The following is a 25,306-nucleotide window of genomic DNA, read 5'->3' as shown; positions in this document are numbered from 1 at the left end:
TAATCACTGCTACAATATCAAAGGAAAAACCTGCAGATTGGTAGGTTATTGAACTAATTTTCATGGTATCCCACAGGCAAAAGAAAAAAAAAACAGCTAAAAATGAAGTATAAAAACACAATTCAATCAGGTAAAGCTTTAAACATAAAAGCTCATGGGTGTTGGCATGACTTTACAAACATTTGACATATTAAATAAATATCATTCAGTGTCTATTTCAATATGCAGCAGCTTTTTCCACATATTCTAATGCTCTTTTCACATAATTAAATACTCTCTATGTCATGACTCTGGGCTGCTGCCTTTCCCTTCGCCACACGATGTCGCTGTTTTCCCTTCCCTGCACTACACTTCTCTGATTGTTGCACCTGCCTTGATTGTCACCTGTCTTCCCCAGCTGATTACACTTCTGATTTGTCTTTATAATCTCCACACTTCCACTACCCTGGTGAGTCTGCATTGTTTCCTGTACCTGTCTTCCGTATGGTTTGTTTCCTGTCTCTGTTTTCAAGTTTTATGTGAATCCTGCTCCTGCCCAGATCCAGTCGTGTGTGCCGTGTTGGCCGTTTGTTTGTTTGTTTATCTGTTTATTTTGTGTTTATTAAATATATCTTACTTACCCTGCATTTGGACCCAGACCCTTATCCTTACGTGACAGAATGCAGACTCCACAGATGGGTCCAGCGGGGAGTAATTTTTTTTTTTCTGAGGAGGCGGCGGCGTCGGCCGCTCGGTTCGAGGAGGTCATTTACCTCCAACTGGCCGAGATGGAGGCCTGTAGGGCCGAGTCGGCGCGACGGCGTTCCCGCTTTGCAGTGGGGGTGGAGTGGCTCTTCCGTGGGAAGGCGGAAGTGTCCACGCTCTCTGTTCCTGACGCGGCGGTGACCGCGCTCTCTGTTCCGGACGCGGTGGTGACCGCGCTCTCTGTTCCTGACGCGGCGGTGACCGCGCTCTCTGTTCCGGACGCGGTGGTGACCACGCTCTCTGTTCCTGATGCGGCGGCGACCGCTATCTCTGTTCCTGACGTGGCGGCGACCGCTCTCTCTGTTCCGGACACGGCGGTGACCGTTCTCTCTGTTCCGGACGCGGCGGTGAACGCTCTCTCAGTTCCGGACGCGGCGGTGGCCGTTCTCTCTGTTCCGGACGCGGCGGTGGCCGCTCTCTCTGCTCCTGACGCGGCGGTGACCGTTCTCTCTGTTCCTGACGCGGCGGTGACCGCTTTCTCTGTTCCTGACGCGGCGGTGACCGCTCTCTCTGTTCCGGACGCGGCGGTGACCGTTCTCTCTGTTCCTGGCGCGGCGGTGACCGCTTTCTCTGTTCCTGACGCGGCGGTGACCGCTTTCTCTGTTCCTGGCGCGGTGGTGACCACTTTCTCTGTGCCGGACGCGGCGGTGACTGCTGGCGTTCCTCTGGCGGCGAGGCCGGCTCGCGTTCCTATGGCGGCGGTGCCCTCTGACGTTTCTGTGGCGGCGGTACCCGCAGACGTTCCTGTGGCGGCGGTGCCCGCTCACGTTCCTCTGGCGGCGGTGCCTGCTCACGTTCCTCTGGCGGCGGTGCCCGCTCACGTTCCTCTGGTGGCGGTGCCCGCTGACATTACTCTGGCGGCGAGGTCCGCTCACGTTCCTCTGGCGACGGTGCCCGCTGATGTTCCTCTGGCGGCGGCGGTGCCCGCTCACGTTACTGTGGCGGCGATGCCCGCTCACGTTCCTCTGGCGGCGGTGCCTGCTGATGTTCCTATGGCGGCGGTGCCCGCTCACGTTCCTCTGGCGGCGGTGCCTGCTGATGTTCCTATGGCGGCGATGCCCGCTCACGTTCCTCTGGCGGCGGTGCCTGCTGATGTTCCTATGGCGGCGGTGCCCGCTGACATTACTCTGGCGGCGATGCCTGCTCTCGTTCCTCTGGTGGCGGTGCCCGCTGATGTTCCTCTGGCAGCGGTGCCCGCTGACGTTCCTCCTCAGTTCGGTCACGCCCTGCCCGAGTTCCCAGGCCCTGCGCTGGTCTTGCCCAGCCTCACGGAACCTTCGTCTCCGGCCCTGCTGTTGTTGCACGGGCCTGGCCCGCCATCCCTCCCCCTGGTTCACCATTCCTCCGTACCTCCACCCTCCAGACTTTGGGAACGTCTGGAAGCCGTTCCGTAGGGAGGGGGTACTGTCATGACTCTGGGCTGCTGCCTTTCCCTTCGCCACACGATGTCGCTGTTTTCCCTTCCCTGCACTACACTTCTCTGATTGTTGCACCTGCCTTGATTGTCACCTGTCTTCCCCAGCTGATTACACTTATGATTTGTCTTTATAATCTCCACACTTCCACTACCCTGGTGAGTCTGCATTGTTTCCTGTACCTGTCTTCCGTATGGTTTGTTTCCTGTCTCTGTTTTCAAGTTTTATGTGAATCCTGCTCCTGCCCAGATCCAGTCGTGTGTGCCGTGTTGGCCGTTTGTTTGTTTGTTTATCTGTTTATTTTGTGTTTATTAAATATATCTTACTTACCCTGCATTTGGACCCAGACCCTTATCCTTATCGTGACACTCTAATCTAAACGGTTGCATTTCTTAATTAGAGTAATGAAATTAACATTTGACTTCTACTCAGCCAGCAGCAAGAAGGCTTGCAAAATAATAAAGAACAGATGAAATGAAGATGGCCACAATACCAAGTATTAGAAGAATATTAAAATCCAACATGAAAAAGAATAATGTTGCTCATAAAGAGCGTTAAAGTAAGGCACACTTTCTTTATCGCTCTACATAGAGTGGCCGCACAAATGTGCTCTACATCCCTGCTGTTAAATAGAAAACTACCATTTAAAAATGCTACTGCTCAAATAAATACATGCAGCATGCACTTGGATATGGCAAAAAAAAAAAAAAAAAATCTAAATAATCCTGCATATATTAATAAAATAATCCTATTTATAAAAGGACATGCCGTTGTTGTGTCTGCATGTCTGCATTAATATGTGTCTGCTTGATAAAAATGTGTGTAATGAATGAATGCACCTGCTCTGCAAAAATGCTGTTTCCAATCAAAATAGCTAAAGATTCTTAAAACTAGATGCATTTTCTACATAAGAAAAAATTATATTAGGTATTTAGTCGTTTAAGTATATTTTTCTTATATTTCTAATTATCTGTCAATGGGGTAAGAACCAGAATAATCTTGTTTCCATTTGCATTAAGATAATTTTTCTTGTTTTAAGTAAAATGCACTAAATTTACATTCCAAAACACTCACTAAAAGTAATTTTTGTAGCGTAAATGAATGAATGAGGTATTTAAACATCGCTTACACTTTAAAAAGGGGGAGGAGACCGCAAGAAACTCTGGGTTTACCGAATAAAACCTGCTCCTGACCAGGTTAGGTTCACAGAGTAAGTCACCAAGGTAACTGACTCTGAGTACAAGTTACCTTTCTTTCAGAAACAGGCTTGATTTACCCTGCTTTCTCAGATTTGACAAACCTCCCATTCTGAAATGGAAAACCCAGAGTTTCCCTCATTTCAGGGTTGACATACACAGAGTTTCCACTTAACCTCCTTTCTGAAACAGGCCCCCGATCAACTGTTCTCATCTAGAGTAGAGTCTAAACTAAGCTATTGATTTCATATGAGTGACTGTAGTAATGTGTTGCAACAGCATAAGATCCAGTGGTGTTTTAATCAGTATTTCTACCTCTAATTTTTAAAATCATACTTTTAAAAAGTCTTAAGTTACTGAATGTTTAGACACACACAGACATCAAGAGTCAGTGTATGAATCTCAACAATGGTGACATGCTTAATGCCGCAATGCATTCTAGGAGCCCTGGATGAGTTTTGTATGATGCACCCAGAATACACTGCAGCATGAAGTATGTCACCATTGCTGAGATTCATACACTGATTCTTGATGCTTGTGTGACAAATGAGATTTTGTTTTATAAATCATTGAAATGATCCGATTAAAATTTTTCTGAATCTCATTCTGTAGAACTATTGCATTGTTAAAATAAATAATGTGCAACTAACACCATAGATTAGACTGCGTGAAATCAGATTACTGCATGATAACATCTGAACCATCAGTATGTAACCAAAATCATCTGATGATGATATATATATTTTTTTTTTCTTGCTGTTTTTGTCATAATAAACATAGTTACAGCAGCAGGAGAATCCAAATGCCAAGAGTCTAATCGCTTCTCATCATAATGGTGACATCCAACCAAACTATTACTTTCAAACAGACATCAATATCTAAACCTCTGTTAATCTCAATAATACCTTTTGTAAATGTATGCCATAAAAATGTCAATCTGGTTTATATTAAGTGAAGCTGATAATGCTGCTTTTGGAGTTATTTAATTAAGTTGGAGCTTCATCATACAAATCATACTGTTGGCTGAGATCTGGGTTGGTTTTGGTTAGCCAAAAAGTCTGAGATTGTTGGTCTTGCACTACTGTCCGATATGGTACTGCGGTTCAGCAGAACTAACTTCAAAATATAAGGCCCTACTTTATATTAGGCAGCCTTATCTACTATGTATTTAACGTCAAAAATTGTTTAATATTGTATTGGAAAACACTTTTGCTGCTATTGAGGTGGGGTAAGGTTAGGGACAGGTTTGGTGGTATAGGTAGGTTTAAGGGTGGGTTAAGGTGTAAGAGATGGGTCAACAGTCTAACTATAAATGTAATTACAGAAATTAATCATAGATGCATTTACAAACAGGCATTTTTTTTAATATAAGTATGTAAAAACATGTATGTGCACAATAAGTGCATTGTACCAAATTATTAATTCAAATGTAAACAAATAGGTAGTTAAGACCACCTAATGTGGGACCAGATATAATATATAATCCCAACCCTAACTTCAGGTCTGACGCTGCTGGCCTGAAATTGCTGTCATGCATAGCACTGCAGTTTTGCAGCTGGACACTAGAGGTATGTACAACTCCAAGCAATATAGTTATTATAAATCTTAAATCTAAATCTAATTTTTATTTATTTATTTGTACATAGCTTAAATTTAACAGTTTAAAATTCTTACAAATTTAAAAAGCATGTATGCGATTTTATCATTATTATTGTTATTAACGTTTTTTAACCAAATATTTTACTGCCTGGTCAGCGTCTAGAATAAGCACATTATTTACAACGTTCCATCTCCGGAGTACATATAGATGTGATGACTGACTGAGGAAAGTGTTTTCACCATAAATGAGAGTGACGCACCGACGGCGCATCATCATCACACGGCACCGGCGCTCGTAGAGGAGGGACCACTGACACTATCTGCACAGCATCCTCAACAACCATCCGAGCGCTGGATTTTACCTACACTTTACATGGACCGGGATATCACACTGGTAATACTGCAATTACTACTTTGCAAAATAGAGTCTATTTATTATTTGCGTAGCTTTTCTCCGGTAAAAGAAAATATGTTTTTATAACGGCCTCAGTCACGTTCGCGATGATGATGAGTTCGAAATAATTCATTCTGTCAGCATCGCCCATTTCGTCGTTTACTCGAATTAACATGTAAACACGATGTTTCATCAACACGTTTTGCGTTTTTGTCTGTGTTTAGTCTGCATGCAGTTAATGTAGAATTGAATAATTGCAATATTTGTTCGTAAGGAATACGAGTCAGTGGGTTGTGTTTCAAAATCTAGTGAGCTGCCTGTCTAGACAGCATTTTGCGTGCAGTCTCGTACCGCACCTATGATGCCCAAAATGTTGCACACGCCGGGGCAGCCTGTACACGGATATTAACCCTTAAATGGTTTCTGTACTAAGGGAACACAGACGTTAATAATTGAATTAAAGTGGGGTCTCTGCAAATACTCGGTCTAGGTGGCTAAAATATGCAATAAAAATTGTACATTTACAATATTGATGTGAAAGTAACCTGGAAGAATGTTGATATCGTTTCCTGTTATTTTCATATTTTAGAATTAAAGAACAACACAAAAGATGTGAGTACTATTATGCTTGAAAATATTAGTAAACAAATTCTATGTATAATTGTATAATTATTTTATGTTCCTAACCTTCTAAGGGTTAAACAGGGAGGCAGAATAGTGTTGTTACATTATTGAATCAACATCCTGTGTTTACACTAACAACATATAGATGAAAACAGCTGACTGACCTTTTCGTCACCTGATTTATTCCTTTAAGCATATGTTAATGGAACATAAAAAGTTGCATAAGGTAGTTCTCATGTGTCTGTTTGTGTGGATGTGACGTTTGGAAAAAGAGGCTGATAGATTTTGCCCTGAGGGTGAGGCAGAGTGTGATGCTATTGGTATACTCAATACCATTCTTGACACAAATGCTTCAGAGCCACTGTAAAACATGTTTAGATGTGGAAATGTAAATGAACAAATTGAAAAATATAATTTAACATGACAGAATCAACCAAATTCCATAAGATACACCTTCAAAAGTAATTATTAAGGCTAAGGTTAAGTAGAAATACAGTTGAGGTCAAACATTTACACCCCCCTTTTCAGAATCTGCAAAATGGTAATTATTTTACCAAAATGCATGTTGTTGTTTATTTAGTACCGACCTGAATACGATATTTGACATAAAAACGTTTACATATAGTTCACAAGAGAAAATAATATGTATGTTTAATAGTTCTAATAGTTCTAAATGTTACATCCCTTTTATTCTTAATACTGTGTTGTTACCTGAATGATTCACAGCTGTGTTTTTTTTATTTATTTAGTGATAGTTGTTCATTAGTCCCTTGTTTATCCTGAACAGTTAAAGTGCCTACTGTTCTTCAAAAAAATCCTTCAGTTGTCCTTAAGTGTGAAAAGATGAATCTTAAAATCATACAGTCATTGTTGGAAAGGGTTCAAATACACACAAATGCTGGAAAACCAAAGAATTTGTGGGACCCAAAAGATTTTTCTGAAGAACAGCGGGCCATTTAACTGTTCAGGACAAACAAGGGACTCATGAACAACTATAACGAAACAAAAAAACAAAAAAACACAGCTGTGGATCATTCAGGTAAGAACACAGTATTAAGAATCAAGGGGATATAAACTTTTGAACAATGCCATTTTTATAAATTCAACTATTATTTTCTCTTGTAAAACTATCTTATTAAGGTCCGTACTAAATTAACAATAACATCACTTTGTATGATCCCTCTTATTTTGGTAAAATAATTAACATTTCGCAGATTCTGCAAGTGGGATGTAAACTTTTGACCACAAATGTAGTTCTGTACAACTAGACTTTTTATACTGTACTATTTGTAAAGAGTGAACAGGGATATGTACAAATGTCTCAATATTTCAATAGTTTTAATAGAATAGCCTTTGATATCAACAACGTTCCTCCCTCTTCCCTTTTAAAAGCTGAATTTTATTCTATCAAAATAGACCTGTGATACATATTCGGGTCACTTCTCTCCAGATGAAAACCACTGTGATCTACAGGCTATATAAAACGACACATCCACTGCAATAATAGTTTTCCAAAGTCTGAATATATTCATTGATAACAATTTTTACTAAGATCTTAAGTCACAAATCTTTCCATCCCTTTCTTTTTAGCCTTTTTATTTATCAGAGATTAAAGCAAAGCTGTTTTAAGACTCAAAAGCAATGCATAGAAAGCATCCTGTTTATTTGAATCCTATTATTGTGATGAATAAGTGTTTAAAAAAATGGATTTTAATAATATTAGCATATTTCACAAAAGCATTTTCCTAAAGTTTATGTAATATCTATAACAATGGTGTGATGTGACCTTGTTTCTGGTAGAGAGAGAGAGAGAGAGAGAGCGCACAGACGGCAGGATTAAAGCAACATGCGCTTAAATGGAGATTAATTTCATAATTACTTGTGCGCAGCACTCTAATCTGAAAGCTTAAGATGTTGGTAAACACTTCAGTTTTAAGACCTTCGTAGCTGACAAGGCCAAGAGGTCAGTATAAATGAAATGGCAGATTCAAAAGAATTACTGGAAGCCGATTCGTTGTCTGCTTTTGTTCTATAATGTGAACTCAGGTAGTAGATATTTCGCAAGAAACAAATGCCTATGACCTTTTCCACTAAAGTGATTATGTTTCAGGTCTCTCATCGATTTAATCTAATTATAGGACATTCGACTGCGCGTGAGTAATGTGAAGTTGTTACAAGTCATTTTGCTTCTAGAGATTTGGCCATGATTATGGATTTCCACTGTATATTGGTTTAGAAGTTACCCTTTACTAATGCGGTAAACCACATTTGTGAAGGTTAAGTGAATTTTAGATAGATAATTTATAGACTATAAGTCTGGTAATGCACATAAGAAATTAATAGAAGCTCTCATAGCTTATAGGAGAGGCTTTTTATATGCACCAGGATTTGCATTTGTTCTCTCGAGCTAGAAAATAAACACTGGTAGTCACATTCTTGCACAGAGGTCAGTTGTAGTGCAGAGTCAGCCTTCTGTGTGCTGGTCAGCATCTCTCAATGCGCAGCTACCACCTCCGTCCAATCTGTTTCCTGTGTTTGAAAAGACTGCATGGTTACGCAGACCTACACTAATGTCATTACACTGTTTGTACAACTGTTAAGATCTATATAATTTTAACTCAGAGAGTTTATCAATTAATATCATGAATGAAAACAAACACATTAGATTCTAGGATGTACTTTGAATGCATAAAAATGACACACTGAGAGGTTCTGGATAACTGTAACACTATTCAAATAGGATGTTATTTTGAAATGTCTTGAAAAGCAGAAAGTCTTAATGGACTGTAAGCAACAATCAGTTAAAGGGAGTAACGGGAGGCAACATCCTGGCTATAGATCTAAAGCCCCCCATTAACACAGGAAGTCTATTGGATTTGAAAGCTAAAATCTCTTCCTGTTTTGTACTCAAAGGTTCTGGCTAGTGGATGATGAGGAGCTTATTGCCTCTCGTAGAGGCAAAAAAGTGTTCTGTTTTTCTCTGAGATGTGTGTGTAAAATATATACATAATGCTAACAAAGAAAAGCAGAGGCTGGATTATATTCATGTTACAGCCACTTCCTCTTCTTTATTCAAACTATTAAGCACTAACAATATGCATTCAATTTCCATATGAAAGATCTGCAGAGCGCAGCAACGTGCATTTCTCAAGGTCGCAGCATGTATTGACAGTCAGATCAGGTTTTGCTGCTTGAGATGCTGCTTGTTCCTTGTAGTGTGTCAGAATGTTGTTTCGTCTTTCATTTGGTGTTGTCTGCATGATTTTTTCATGAGAATTTGTCATGAAGGCCATTGACTCATACATTAACAACAGCTTCCAGACTGCCACAGTTGAGAAAGCCTCTGAGTTGCCTGAGCAGTGCAATCCACAGTCAGGAAGGCCATAAAAAATAAAGAATTGTTGCATGTCTTAAATAAAAGTTTGATGATGTGCACATAATCTATTCACCTTCGCATCAGATTTGCCATGTGATTTTACATTCAATTTTGTTAAATGAAAATTCAAGGCCATTTAGAAATAAATCAAAAGTCGACTTAATGGATAAGACTGACTGTAAGCAATGCTGAATAAACCTTAATTTAATGTACGCATGTAATATATGGCTAGACACTGTCATTATTCACAATGATGGTACATGTAAAAAATAACGCTGGCTGGCTTTCAGTGCTGTTAGAGCCTGAGTAACCGTCACTTGGTTTTGATTGACAATGTTCTTGATTTGATTTGCTTTCATGTGATCTGGTCACAGCCCTGAGATGACCAAAAGTGACTGACCCAGTTTTACACAGTGTATTATGACCAGGGTTGTTGCTAAAATTTTTATGGGTGGGTCGCTTCTCCTTCTAGCCCATAATGGTCAGAGTGCTTTGCATTCTTTCTAAATTTGTTTATTTCTTAATCTCAGATTAATTAATAACATTATGTAAAACTATAGATGGGCCATTCTACAGAATTGGCACAAACTGCTGTCCCACAACCAGAAAAAATACATTTAAAAAGCATTTAAGTATTTAAATCTCAGATGTTTAGATTGTTTTATTATCTACTGAAACACAATAATATGTAAGCTTAATAATTAATATATATAAAATATCATTTTTTGGGTACTTTCAGTTGGGATGTGGCTGTCCCAAACCCTAACCCTAAATTTCAACTTATAATTTAATAATTAATAATTATAGCATTTTATTCCATTGTTGTTTTAAAAAAAATGTCTTTTGATTTTTTTAAAGGTGAAGTTCAAAAATATTTATTTTATATATTTTTTGTAAATATGTAAAAAAAAAAAATGTGTCCGCATTTTCATATCACTACTGAATCAGTGTGTGTTTTAGTCCATTGGCTGAGACTGATTTTAACTACACCCCTACATTTATGACCTGGAAATATTTCTTTGTATCTACATGGTGAGTAGATACACTCTTAAAAATAAAGGTGCTTTAAAGGGTTCTTCTAGAAGAATCATTTTTGGTTCCACAAAGAACCATTCAGTTAAAGGTTTTTTAAAGAACTATCTCTTTCTTACCTTTTTATAATCTGAAGAACCTTCCTTTCACACAAAGAACCTTTTGTGAAACAGAAAGGTTCTTCAGATGTTAAAGGTTCTTTATGGAACCATTTAGACAGAAAAGGCTCTTCTATGGCATCGTGAAACACCTTTATTTTTAAGAGTGTAGGTCCCACCATTTTGAGGTAAATGTGTTTAAAAGTAGGAAAAATCTGTGACTAATGTCACTATCGAACACCATTTTTCTATAATTAAACACTGTAACGTTCAGTTTTTAAATGTATACAACTGTTCAGAATTATGCTAGGCAACCATGTGCTGATCTTTGAGCTAGGTTTAAAAGTATCTAAACGTGTCACTACCGAAACAGTCACGACCGAAAGATTTGGTGAAGTTTCAGTAGTGACATCTTTGTTTTTTAGGGTGTTAAAAATTGTCCCATAAAAAAAAAATCCAACCGTAACAGTCACGACCGAAACATGTCAACATTGTTTCGTAGTGACACAAGGGAACACATAATCCTTTAAAATTATTTTGTATTTTTATATGTTGTAGCAGTGTTTTAGTATGTGGGTGCAATGTCATGTGGTCGTTACCAAAGCATTACTGTCACCACCAAAATGTGCAGTCACGATCGGAACATGGGCTGTTTTGTTTTGTCAAAAATAATTTGTTATCAACTAAGATTTTATGATAGTGTTTGGTTCAGTGTATAATGAAACTAATTAATCCTTAACTTTGAAATCAGTATGATCAACTTTTTGCCTTTTTACAAAGAAAAATTGGATTAAAAAAAACAACAAATCTCATAAATCAAACTTGAAATATTGTTAAAACTGTAATTGTTATTGATTTACCTCTGAAAACCTTTTAATAAAATAGAAAAATATATATTTACTAGGAAGATGTAAGCTAAATCTTATTAGGTCAATAAAACCCTTCTTATTTAATTATATATTACTGTGTTTCGGTAGTGACAAATTTAGGGAGAGGACAAATATTCCTTTCTGAAAATACAATTAAAAATAGAATTACTAGAAAAGTATACCTTAGATATTATACAATTTGCATACTTACAAAATTTGTGAAAAAAAGACAGTTTCCAACTCTGGCTTTGAACCAAGTAGAATGGCACATATATAACATTTTATATAGATGAATATAAACATGTTATGAGTTTACTGCCGTGGGATATAAAATGCTTTTTGTTTTGCAGTGGCAAAAATGCCACCAAAATGAACAAAAATGCCTCATAAATTCAAGACAAAGGGGCAATTAATAATGTCATGTTTGTCTGTGGAGCCAAAATGTGACGTGCCTAAACCACAGACATGAAACAAAAATGTTTTTATATTGTTTTCTATATCAATATTAATAATCGTTATTACAATATAAAAAACAATAATCCACAATCATGATTTTTCTCATAATATTGCAGCCATATGAGGTCCAGTTTTTTATGTGTAATTTAGATACAATTTTATCATTCTATTTTCATTGACAACAGTTTAAAATATTGATTAAAGTAATTGGGTACATCTAAGTATTTGACATTAAAGACAACATAGTATGGTGATTATATTAATACAGTGATTATACAAATTGCCCTCACGAATGTAAAAATGCCCTTGGAAATCAATTCCTGGGGCCAAATATCGCTTCTTAATGAAAAAGTAAAAGTAAAAGTTAATTTCTGACCCCGACTATCGAATGAAGTTTTTTAGTAGGGGTAGATCTTCTCTTCTGGGTGACAAATCAACTGGCACAATGCTAAAGTAGAGCTTTAAAGTAGATCTTTTTGCTTCTTTCTTCCTGTCTCTGCCTGTCCTACACATTTTATGAGGTTTTAAAAAAAGACAATTCCCTCTCCTCATGTAACCTTATTCTTTGCTCTTTGCAGGCAGTGGCTATCTAAGGATAGCCCACCCAGAGAGGACAATGAAAAAACCTGCACTCATGTATTATTGAAGGACAGAAGTGCCTTCACAGATATCATGACTCCTGGAGACCTTCTGGAAAAGTATCATAATAATTAATGTCTCCTCTCTTGAAAGCTATGGACTGAGAAGTTGCCTCGGAGTGAGACATATTTCATATTTGTGAGTATGCTTGTGTGTAAAGCTGCTTTAGTCCTTCGTGTTTTCTTTTCTAATCTCTATAGACAGAGTTCATAAACGTTTAGTGGCAGGTAGATTTTCTGCTCCAGCTTTTGAAAGGATTAATATGTGAAATCTCTCTGCAGTGGCACTGAAAAAGTTACAGGGGATCAATCATATACAGGTTATGTGAGAGATTTTCCGTGTCGGGTGATTTCTCACAGGTTGGACATCTATAAATGCAGTCTTGTAAAATTTGGGAAGGCATTTAAAAAATATAGTGGGGTTCAAACTTTTAAGATCAGACGTGAAAATACACTTATACAGCTGAACCTCTATTTAAGTTTCACATGATCAATGTAAATCAAATTTGATTATTATAAATAATGATCATTGTTGAGATGCATTTGCACACAATACCTTTTTAGATATAAAATTGTGATCATATCTGGGGTAGTAAGTCTTGTCCTACTTTCCTCAGTTGCTGCTGGTTGTGTGCGGTAGATGGTAGCGTACCTCCAGAGGCCATAACTCTCTGGACCATTAATTGAAATTAATTTTAGATTTGCTCATGCAGAGGGTAGATTCTTACTGAATGGCATGAGAAAAACATGGTTTTAATGTAGGTTAATTGAATCTCTTGTGAAGCTTTTGCACTTTCGAGTGCGTCTTAGTTCTGCAGAATTTTCTCAGAAAGTGTCTTTTTTTAATAGTCCTGACTTTATTAATCATAATGAAAATGCAGATTTTCAAATAAAGTTAATTGTCAGTTATTTAATCTATTATCTGGACACTCAAATAGTTTTTTTTGTTGTTTTCTTTTCTTATGTGTAGCCATGATGGTCCTGTTTCTAGTTTCAGCTGCTCTCATTTCAAACAGTTCCTCCCATGGAAACCTGACCACAGGTATATTTCATCTCCAGATATCTGTTTTTCATTCAAAATGATTTATAAACAGGCTGACACACAATCTGTACCCACAGAACATAAATTTCATAGAATTAGAATGCCTTGAATTGGAAAGTTTTACATTTTTAAATTTTAAAACGCTTTCATCTGACAAACTGTGTTGTTATATCCAGTTTACACTACCAGTCAAATGTTTTTGAATTGTAAGGTTTGTAATGTTTTTTTAAAGAATCTCTTCTGCTCACCAAGCCTTCATTTATTTGGTCCAAAGTACAGCAAAAATAGTCAAATTTGTAATTATTTTTACTATTTAAAATAACTGTTTTCTACTTGAATGTATTTTAAAAATTATTCTTGTGATTTCCTTCAAAAATTATTCTAATATTCTGATTTGCTGCTCAAAAAACATTTATTGTTGTTGAAATTATGTTGAAAACAGCTAAATTAGATTTTTAGAGTAGATTCTTTTTTCAGGTTTCTTTAATGAATAGAAAGTTCAAAAGGACTGCATTTATCTGAAATAGAAAGCTTATGTAACATTATAAATGTCTTTATCATCACTTTTGGTCAATTTAAAGAGTCCTTGCTAAAAAAAAGTAATACTTTCTATAATTTCTTTCCCAAATTATACTGACTCCAAGCTTTTTAATGATGTAGTATATAATGTTACAAAGGCTTCTTATTTAAAAAAAAAAAAATGCTGATCTTTGGATCTTTCTATTCATCAGAGAATCCTGAAAAAAATGTACTCAACTGTTTTGAATATTGATAATAATAATAATAATAGTAATAATAATAATAATAATAATAATAATAATAAATGTTTCTTGGTCAGCAAATCAGCATTGTAGAATCATTTCTGAAGGATCATGTGACACTGAAGACTGGAGTAATAATCCTGAAAATTTTGCTTTGATCACAGGAATAAATTACACTTTATATTCAAGTATATTTTAATATGAAAAATTATAATTTTATAATAGTAAAAATAATTCAAAATTGTACTGTTTTTGCTGTATTTTTGATCAAATAAATGCAGGCTTGGTGAGCAGAATAGATTTAAAAAAACAATAAAAATCTTACTGTTCAAAAACTTTTGACTGGTTGTGTAAATCCATTCCACAGAATTCCACGCATTTTCCTTTTTGAATAAAGCCTGCAGATTCCATCTTGGCCTGCTGAAAAGCCTGTGGAGATTCTTACTTCACTCACTTCCGTTGTCTTTCAGAGTCCCCAGCGCCTCAGGGCTCACATGTCTTAGCCTCAGGCCTCGTCACCTCTCTCCTGCTCATCATCTTTCTTCTCCTCATCGCCTACATTCTAAGGTAAAAAAACACACATACCCCCAAAACGTTATATCCGAAACAAATAACACATTATACATTATATGCAGAGGTACAATGAAATATGTATGAGTGAACAGCCCTTTTTTTGACCCCCACTGTACTCAGCTCTAGGCTTTTATAGTATAGGCTTACAGTGTTGCCAACTTCTGTACTTCCATTACTTTATTAAACCTCTCGGACCAGCTAGGCCTGTACGAAGATCTATCCGTAGACATCTTACCTCCTGCTCTCTCTACATGAAAAGTGCTCATTTGTCCAGGCCAGAAATGTCTTCTTCAAAGCTTCCATCGTTATCACAACATCAACTCAGCAGTTTCAAATTAAATGTACTTCTTATAGATTTACCTACAAAAACTCTCACCCCCCTCACTAGCTATGTTTGCATCACCCTGTTTTATTTGCACATTTTGAAGTATTGCATAAGAAATTAGTGATGGAAATGCCCAATTTCAAAAGAAAATCCCTTAATTTGCAAAAAAAAAACTTTTTACGCTCGCTTGAGGTCATTTTGACTTGTGTGAAAAAGGGTTAATGCAAATAATGGAGTTGGAAATGCATTTGCCGAATAAATTCCTCCATACGCATAAAAAAAGTCATGTGACTTTGTGCTATGGGACGGCATAACCTGACTAACCAGCTGACTGATTTTGTTGCACAACGTCTGAAATGTTATGGTCATTCTTAAATGCCCAAACAATGACTGCCATTAAAGTATTTCTGTATAATTGCCTCCCAGAACTGTTCACACGACTGCATCCCAAACAGCAGGCATCCACCTACAAAAGCATGGATTGTTTTTCGTCTGCTCACTCTGAGGCGCAAGTAATTTATTATGTACGAAAATTATCGTATTCAGTGGCTTCTCCTACTTTTCTTAGTGATATTTACCAATTTATCAGAAAGTGACAATTTGTTGGATGGAAACGGTGTTTATTCGCAAATGTTTTGTGTGATATTCCAACCTAAATTCGCAAACTGTAGATGGAAACTCAATTACTGTTACTTACTTGTTCCCCTCCAGTGTTCTTCTACAGCTGTATATGATGATCAAATGATCTCAGCACTGCAGTTTCAAATATATCCTGTAATATAAATCACAAAAATAATAAGTTGAACACAAATGTGACCCTGCACCACAAAACCTGTCTTAAGTAGCATGGGTATATTTGTAGCAATAGGCAACAATACATTGTATGGGTCAAAATTATTTCCTACCGTATATATCTCAAAACTTAATTTTTGATTAGTAATATGCATTGCTAAGAACTGCATTTGGACAATTTTAAAGGCGGTTTTCTCAATGCACCCTCAGATTCCAGATTTTCAAATAGTTGTATTTTAGCCAAATATTGTCCTATAACAAACCATCAGTGGAAAGCTTATTTATTCCGCTTTCAGGTGATGTATACATCTCAATTTCAAAAATTGTCCCATATGACTGGTTTTGTGGATTAGGGTCACACACACTTTATTTAAAGGTTTCCTGAAGGATCATGTGACATTGAAAACTGAAGTAATGGCTGCTGGATATTCAGCTTTACCATAACAGGAATTAATTACATTTTAAAATATATTACAATCAAAAATATATATTTTAAACTGTAATAATATTTCACAATATTACTGCTTTTTCTGTATTTTTGTTTTAACAAATTCAGCTTTTGTGAGCAAGGGACTTCTAAGGAACTTTTTTCAAAAACAAACAAACCAAAAAATATTACCAGCCTCACTTTTGAACAGTAGCCTACTATTACTATAAAGTGTGCTAATCTTTCTAACATTATTTGTATCCAACATTTCAAAAATATTTGCAAATATAGCGCATGTACCTTGAATATTTGGATACATTCTTTTTGCCAAGAACATAAATGTACGCTACATATTAGTCTTTATCTTGTACCATTTGCTAAATAAGAAATACTCATCTTAGAACACATTATTATTTTATTTTATATAACATTGTTTGTTGAAGATGAAGTGCGTCATTTTTGGGCCTCCAGATATAACTGCAAAAACTCAGCCTTTGTGTTAAGACTGTGTCTTAAGAACTAGTCTGACCAACTACAGTTACCAACATTTTTATGTAATAAGCCACAGGCTTTCAAATAGGTTTCCTGACACTCCCCCTGTCCTCCATTGGTTGGTCCAACAGATAGCCTTGCTCCAAACTCACACCATTGGCTGTGATTAAACAAACAGAGCAATGTGTTGAAAGATAGAGCCATAGAGGCACAGTGTTTGCACTTTTTTCAGGGAGTCTGCAAAAGACTGTTACAGTTGTTTCTGCATTTTCAGCCGAGAAAGAATAAAGTATTTTAACATCATAAAATAACACACTTCACCTTTAAGAGTATGTGTGTGCATATGTGTGTGTGTGTGTGTGTGTGTGTGTCTGTTTATGACCCTGCCGAGTTGCTCCAGCAGCAGCTGCATGTGTAGTGAAATGTGAAAGCAGTTGTGATGGTGTGTCAGCGAGTCATTCTCTCTCATCTGCTCTGAGGAATCAGAGAACCAAACAATCTCCCATGAGAAAGAACTTTAGATTTTGGTGTGTATTGTGAACTTTGTCATTTTTTACTTTTTGTTTTGTTTTTATCTCTCTGTAAATGTCTTACTTCAAAATCTCTCAGGTTTAGAGAGCAAAGGAAGGATCTTGTCGCCTCGGTTGACAAAAAGCTGCCAAATGGCTTTTTGGAAGATCAAGGTAAGTTTGGATTTGTCAGACTTTTTTTGTTGCCATTTTGTTTGTATTAAGCCAGTATTTTTAGAACAAAGCTTTTAGAACTTGGAATCTGCTCGAGAGATACAAAACAGTGACAGTAAGAAAAGTAAGTCTCTCTTTCAGCGTGTAAGTTTTTCATCTACTTCTCTCTCTGTCAGAACAAACGGTGGTGCTCCTCCCCAGATCACCCTCTCCATCAAAGCGTTATTTCCCTATCCCTCTGGACTCCCTGGAGGAAGAGTTTCGCCTACGCATGGCAGATGATGGCAAACTGTTCAGAGAGGAATTTAATGTAAGAGCTTAGACACACAAACTTTATCATTCTCCACATGCACACTAACTCTATTTTGTTTTCTTATACTCACATATTGTTTCTTTCTTCTGCTGCTTCTCTTTTACAGTCTTTGCCTTGCGGTTTTGGCTGTGGTACCTTTGAAGAGGCGAGCAGAGAGGAGAACAGAGAAAAGAACAGATATCCCAATATTCTGCCCTGTGAGTGTTCCTCAATCTTTCATAGACACTTGCAAACTTTCCAAACACTTGGAAAAGCTTGTTTTGTGTCATTTAGGTTTAGCTTGTTATAGCAAGCTAGTCTCTAGAGTTTAATAAAACACTTCATCTCTTAATTTCCTTCTCAGATGACCACTCAAGAGTGCTGCTTTCACACATAGATGGATATATGGGCTCTGATTACATAAATGCCTCTTATATAGATGTGAGTACTTTCTCCATCCATTTGAAAAGTATGAATTAATTCCTCTGATCTAATATATATATAAAATATTGTTATAAGACTTTTAAACCTTACATACAATAGCTTTAATACCTTATATCTGAGTCTAAGGATTGATTAATTGATCTTTCCTGTAGGGCTACAGAGAAAAAAACAAATTTATTGCAGCTCAAGGTATGTACATATATTTTCAATCTTCCCATTTGTAATAAGTAAAAAAAAGGATTTAGTAGGTCATTTAATCAATCAAACGTAGACATTTTAACCTTAAAGGATAAGTTCACTTTCAGAATGAAAAAATCTTGATAATTTACTCACTCTCATGTCATAGTCGGTTGAAATGAAATTAAGGTTTTTGAAGAAAACATTACAGGATTTTTCTCCACATACACTCTTAAAAATAAAGGTGCTTTTAAAGGTTCCTTACAGCGATGCCACAAAAGAACCATCTCTTTCTTACCTTTTTATAATCTGAAGAACCTTCTTTCGCCACAGAGAACCTTTTGTGAAACAGCAAGGTTCTTCAGATGTTAAAGATTCTTTATGGAACCATTTAAACAGAAAAGGTTATTTTATGGCATCGTGAAGCACCTTAATTTTTAAGAGTGTAATGGACTTCAATGGGAGCCAATAGTTTGAAGGTCCAAATTGCAGTTTTAATGCAGCTTCAAAGAATAAGGGTCTTTTCTAGCAAAAAAAAAAAAAAAACTGTCATTTTCTAATTTTTTTTAAAATGTTATACTTTTTTAACCACAAATGCTAGTCTTGCATTAGCTTTGCGATGCGTGTCCGGTTGGTTTCATTTTCTCCTCCAACTTTAGAATCGTCCGACATCGTTGTTTTACCTTTTTTGTAAACGGTGTTTGACTTTCTTTGCACGTTCACTTTGTAAACACTGGGTCTGTACTTCAGCCTATGTCACACGTGACCTTTCCAACATGACTACGTAATGTGTGAAGTCGAGCTAGTGCAAAGCTAGCATTTGTGGTTAAAAAGTATATAAAATGACTAATCGTTTCGCTAGAAAAGAAACTTATTCCTTGGCTGGGATCGTGTAGAGCCCTTTGAAGCTGCATTGAAACTCCAGTTTGGACCTTCAACCCGTTAACTCCCACTAAAGGCCACTATATGGAGAAAAATCCTGGAATGTTTTCCTCAAAAAGCGTAATTTATTTTTCGACTGATGAAAGAAAGACATGAACGTCTTGGATGACAAGGGGTGAGTAAATTATCGAAAACTTTTATTCTGGAAGTGAACTACTCCTTTTAATGACATTCAATTCATCTATCTTTTGATTTTCAATGTTTGTTCTAAATTTGTAGGCCCAAAACCAGAGACAGTTGGAGATTTCTGGAGGATGGTTTGGGAGCAGAAATCTGCCACTATAGTCATGTTGACCAACACACGAGAGAGAAAAGAGGTAAGAGAAGACTTCACATAGTCCAGAGTTCATAAGAGTTTAACATGTAATAGTTGCAGAAAGTTCGAAAAAAGGGGACAATATAAAAAAGAAATTCAAAACACTACTAATAAATGGCAATACTCAAGTATTTGGTCAAATATCTGTAATGTCTGCATGTGAAATACAGGAAAAGTGCTATCAGTATTGGCCTGAGCAGGGCTGCTGGATCTACGGCTGTGTGAGGGTGGCAATGGAAGACGTCACAGTGTTGGTGGACTACACAATCAGGAAGTTCTGTGTGCAGCACGTGAGTGGTCATTTCCCTTAGAAACATTACAGCGTCAGTAAACAAATGCTTTATATACTATACTGATATACTAATACACTAAATCTCTTGACAGGCCTGTTATTTACAGACCAAGAACATTTTACACTCTTGTAGAATCAGCCTGGCCATTAAACTAAGTATTTGCTGTGCTATTTCTAAATTTTTAATGCAAACTGGTGTGATTTTGCAGCATGCTGCTGATGGCTGCAGACCTCCAAGGTTGGTCACTCAGCTGCATTTCACCAGCTGGCCTGATTTTGGCGTACCCCTTTCACCTATTGGTATGCTTAAGTTCCTCAAGAAAGTCAAGACTGTCAACCCTGTCCATGCTGGACCAATCATAGTGCACTGTAGGTAAGACTGCGTGCTATTCTTAAGAGACAGACTAAGCCATAATTCATTTTCCATTCCACAGAGCTACTTTTCAGTTGTTTTTCTATGTAAATGTACTAGATGGGATGTTAGATGACTATTTTTGTCTCGCTAATGACACAGTTTTAAAAAATACAGCACAGCTTATGTTAATACCTTTCGTTTTTCTCATTCCCATGCCTGTATCTTGTGTATTTCAAGGCAAAAACATATTCTGTGTGAATGGTGCCTAAGAAAAGAAATATATATAATAGAAATGTATTACATATTACATTCAATTAGATCTATAAGGATTTTTTCAGCATGTTAGTGAGTTAAGTGCTATTTACTGGTTAAAACCGTGAACATTTCAACTATAACAAACAGTCTGAAATGCAAAGTATGCAGAAACAACCACCAACGCAGATGTCTTGAGTCTCAGCTGTTAAACGCCCCCCTCGTGTGGGATTGTTAACACCTCAGCCAGAACTACAGACTTTCCCACATGTTAAAGTGTGAAAAGTCCCTTATTGCAGTGAAACGGCAAACTTTTTCTGGTATGCTGTACACAGTAACCTGCAATGTTCATATTCAGTATTATGAATGTTAATATAAAATTGATTCCATGTTTAATTGAACTAAGATAATTATCTAGCCCAAAATAGTCATTCAAATGAAAAGACCCTGCAGTTTTTACTACATTATCTCATTATCCCTCATTTCATGCCCTACTTCACGACTCATTTTCTCTTTGTGTAGTGCTGGGGTTGGCAGGACTGGGACGTTCATTGTGATTGACGCGATGATGGATATGATGCACGCTGACGCGAGGGTGGACGTGTTCGGCTTCGTGTCCAGAATAAGAAAGCAGCGTTGTCAGCTTATTCAAACAGACGTAAAGGACTTTCCGCAGTCTCTCTGCTTGACTCATTTCAGCAGCGACTGGCTACTGATATTCCTCATTCTTGCCCACAGATGCAGTATTCATTTATTTACCAGGCACTTTTGGAGCATTACCTGTATGGTGACACAGAGTTAGACATCGCTTCTTTGGAAGGCCACCTCCACAAACTCCACAACACGCACACACAAATGGACCGAGTGGGTCTGGAGGAAGAATTCAGAGTAAGAATCATATCAGTTACACTTATTACAGGATTTCCTAAGCAAGAGTATGAAACGATCGAATGATTTACTGTGTACATACAATGACCAAAATGAATAGTTCTGTTTAACACATTGTTTCGTTTGGAATCTCCTCAGAAATTGACTAATGTTCGCATAATGAAGGAAAACATGAGAACTGGAAATCTGCCTGCCAACATGAGAAAGAACAGAGTACTGCAGATCATCCCATGTGAGAAGAGATATATATTGAGATATATATATATATATATATATATATATATGGGCCATTCTAGAGAATTGGTCCAAACTGCTGTCCCACAACCAAAAAAACATTTAAAAAGCATTTAAGTATTCAAATCTTAGAGGTTTACTAAGATCCTTTTATTATCTTTTGAAACCCACAATGCTTAATAATAATAATTTAAAATATCAGTAAGCTTAATATATGTGACCCTGGACCACAAAACCAGTCATAAGGTTAAATTTTACAAAACTGAGATATATACATCATATGAAAGTAATAAATAAATAAGCTTTCTATTGATGTATGGTTTGTTAGGATAAGAAAATATTTGTCCGAGATACATCTATTTGAAAATCTGGAATCTGAGGGTGCAAAAAAATCAAAATACTGAGAAAATCACCTTTAAAGTTGTCCAAATTAAGTTCTTAACAATGCATATTACTAATCAAAAATTACATTTTGATAGGTTTACAGTAGGAATTTTACAAAAAAGCTTAATGTAACATGATCTTTACTTAATTTCCTAATGATTTTTGACATAAAAGAAAAATCAATAATTTTGACCCATACAATGTATTTTTGGCTATTGCTACAAATATACCCCAGCGACTTAAGACTGGTTTTGTGGTCCAGGGTCACATATATAAAATCATTATAGCTGGTACTTGCAATTGGGATGTTGCTATCCTGAACCCTAACCCCTAAATTTCAATTTATGAAATTATATTGAATACATTTTTTAATTCTATTCCAATCCATTGTTGTTTTTAAAAATATCTTTTTGATTTTTTAAAAACGTTCAAAAACTAAATCTATATTTTATATTTTCTTTGTAAATTATGAAAATGTGTCCCACATCTCATAGCTACATGGTAAGTAGATACAGTAGGCCCCATCATTGGGTAATTGTGTAATTGTGTGTGAATGTCACTAACAAACACCATTTTCTATAATTAAATACACTTTTATTCCAAAACATTTAGTTTTTATATGAGTACAACTGTTTAGAATTATGCTAGCTAACCATGTGCTAATTAGCATCTTTGAGCTAGTTTCAAAAGTCTCTAAAATTGAAACTACAGAAACAGTCACTGCCAAAACATTTGGTGAGGTTTCAGTAGTGACATTTCTGGGGTTTTTTGGGTGTTATCCTATAAAATTGTCACTACACAGTCACGACCGAAACATATCAGAATTGTTCAATTGGAACACGTAATCCTTTTTTGGGGAAAATAATTTTTTTTTTAATACAGTTATGCATTTTTTTTGGGATTTTAGTTTTAAAATTAGTCAAATTTGTAATGTGATGTGGTCGCTACCAAAACATTACTGTCACTGAAATCGAAATTCGAAACATTGTGAATGTGTCCCGTCACAACCAGAACATAGATTTTTTTTTTGTCAGAAATAAAGTATACTGAATTATCAATTAAAATGTTATATTAGTGTTTAGTTCAATATATATTTAATCTAATGAATTCTTAAGTTTGAAATCAGTATGACCAACTGTTTTAATTTAATTTTTAATTTAATCTCATAAATCGCACTTGAAATATTGTTAAAAGTGTAATTGTTATTGATTTACCTCTAAAAAAATAGGTCAATATAACCCTTTTTATTAAATTATTATTACCGTGTATTCAGTAGTGACAAATCTGGGGAGAGGATAAATATTTCAAAACTTTCTGAAAATCCAGAATTTGAATTAACTGCACAATTACTAGAAATATGTACTTTATTTCTGACTCCAACTCTGACTTTGAACCAATTCTGTAGAATGGCCCAAATACAGATTTATCATATTAGTGCTTTTCTTTCTTTTTCTTCTTTCTTAATGTAACCATTATCCTGTCTTATTACCAGATGACTTCAACAGGGTAATATTATCAATGAAAAGAGGGCAAGAATTCACAGACTACATTAATGCATCTTTCATAGATGTAAGTATATGTGTTTCATAAAAAATATTGCCTATACTACTACTACTACTTATTATTATTATTATTATTATTATCGTTATTATTATAAGACCACATGCCACTTGACATTTAAATAATGGCCTAGGATAAAAACAACAAACAACATGCTATTTGTTCAGTATTTGTTTTGCATATGTATTTTAAAAATATATTTCAGATAATTAAACAGACCATTTGGAAATGTACTCATGACACTATGCCTTACTTTTTCAGGGTTACAGGCAGAAGGATTACTTTATAGCAACTCAGGCACCTTTGGCTCACACTGTGCAGGACTTCTGGCGCATGGTATGGGAGTGGAAGTGCCACTCTATTGTCATGCTGACCGAGCTGAAAGAGAGGGAACAGGTGCAGTTTGACAACACGTTTATCTTTTTTAATATCTATATAGTAATCGACTAAAAAAAAAACAGTGCACTTACTTTCCAACAACTCCCACTCCAGGAAAAGTGTGTGCGTTACTGGCCAGCAGAGGGCAGCGTTTCATTTGGAGAGTATGTACTGGAGCTGAAGAGAGACACACTTTGTGAGACTTTCAGCATTCGAGACATGCTGCTGTCATATGCATCAGTGAGTTAAATGTGCAGTGAATTTGACCGTTTTATGCTTCAATACACGCTTCACATAGGAGTTTACTTTATTTTCCTCAAATTGAGGCTAAATTGGGCTGTTTGCAGGAAAAGCAGACCCGTCTAGTCAGACAGTTCCACTTCCATGGTTGGCCAGAGATTGGAATCCCATCAGACGGAAAAGGAATGATTGACATTATTGCTGCAGTGCAGAAACAACAGCAGCAATCTGGAAACAACCCCATAGTGGTGCATTGCAGGTACACATGCACTCTCTATCACTCCCTCACACACTCACACACACACACACACACACACACACACACACACACACACACACACACACACACACACACACACACACACACACACACACACACACACACACACACACACACACACACACACGTGAGTCTTTCATATTGTTCAACAGCAATTTATATATATATATTTTTGGTATAAAGTCTGTAATACCAGAAAATTATGTTTTTTTTTTGCTTTTCTTGGGGGACATCAGTGCTGGTGCTGGTCGGACTGGAACCTTCATTGCCCTCAGCAACATCTTAGAGCGGGTCAAAGCTGAAGGGTTACTGGACGTATTCCAGACAGTGAAGAGTTTACGCACTCAAAGACCACATATGGTCCAAACTGTGGTAAGAATGCGAAACACTGTGTATAATTCACATAGATCTGATGGCTTCACTGTTATATTACAATATGGAAAATAGTAATAATAAAAAAATAATAATAGAGAATGTGTCAACTATGATATAATGTATTTCCATTTGTCTTTTCAGGAACAATATGACTTCTGCTACAAAGTTGTGCAAGATTTTGTTGACATCTACTCTGACTATGCTAATTTCAAATGAGTGCAGCTTACCAACACACATTTATATTATATTTAAACTGAAGAATATTACTGTGGCTTAGTGACACTCCATGCACTTGACATTTCCTATTCTTGTTATATGCAGTAAGGTAATATTTTGGATATGACCAGACTCTGGTGGCTTA

The 25,306-nt window shown here is 36.5% G+C and overlaps 1 protein-coding gene across 1 annotated transcript; it reads left to right on the top strand.

The window, feature by feature from the left end:
• Positions 1–5,239: 5,239 nt before the first annotated feature.
• Positions 5,240–25,301, top strand: ptpreb (protein tyrosine phosphatase receptor type Eb). The gene is made up of 21 exons (XM_073826781.1): positions 5,240–5,348; positions 12,382–12,580; positions 13,412–13,483; positions 14,715–14,811; positions 17,463–17,536; positions 17,713–17,846; positions 17,956–18,046; positions 18,193–18,269; positions 18,425–18,461; positions 19,611–19,708; positions 19,878–19,997; positions 20,209–20,372; positions 21,129–21,264; positions 21,345–21,494; positions 21,633–21,726; positions 23,605–23,681; positions 23,934–24,068; positions 24,165–24,290; positions 24,398–24,549; positions 24,807–24,942; positions 25,087–25,301. Exons 3-21 carry the CDS (start codon positions 13,414–13,416, stop codon positions 25,159–25,161), a joined length of 2,043 nt encoding a protein of 680 aa, XP_073682882.1. The 5' UTR covers positions 5,240–5,348; positions 12,382–12,580; positions 13,412–13,413; the 3' UTR covers positions 25,162–25,301.
• Positions 25,302–25,306: the final 5 nt, after the last annotated feature.

This window comes from Garra rufa, chromosome 21, assembly GCF_049309525.1.
Source record: "Garra rufa chromosome 21, GarRuf1.0, whole genome shotgun sequence".
In the NCBI taxonomy this organism is placed as follows: domain Eukaryota; kingdom Metazoa; phylum Chordata; class Actinopteri; order Cypriniformes; family Cyprinidae; genus Garra; species Garra rufa.
The sequence above is the reverse complement of the archived record's forward strand: the minus strand, read 5'-3'. Positions and strand labels throughout refer to the sequence as shown.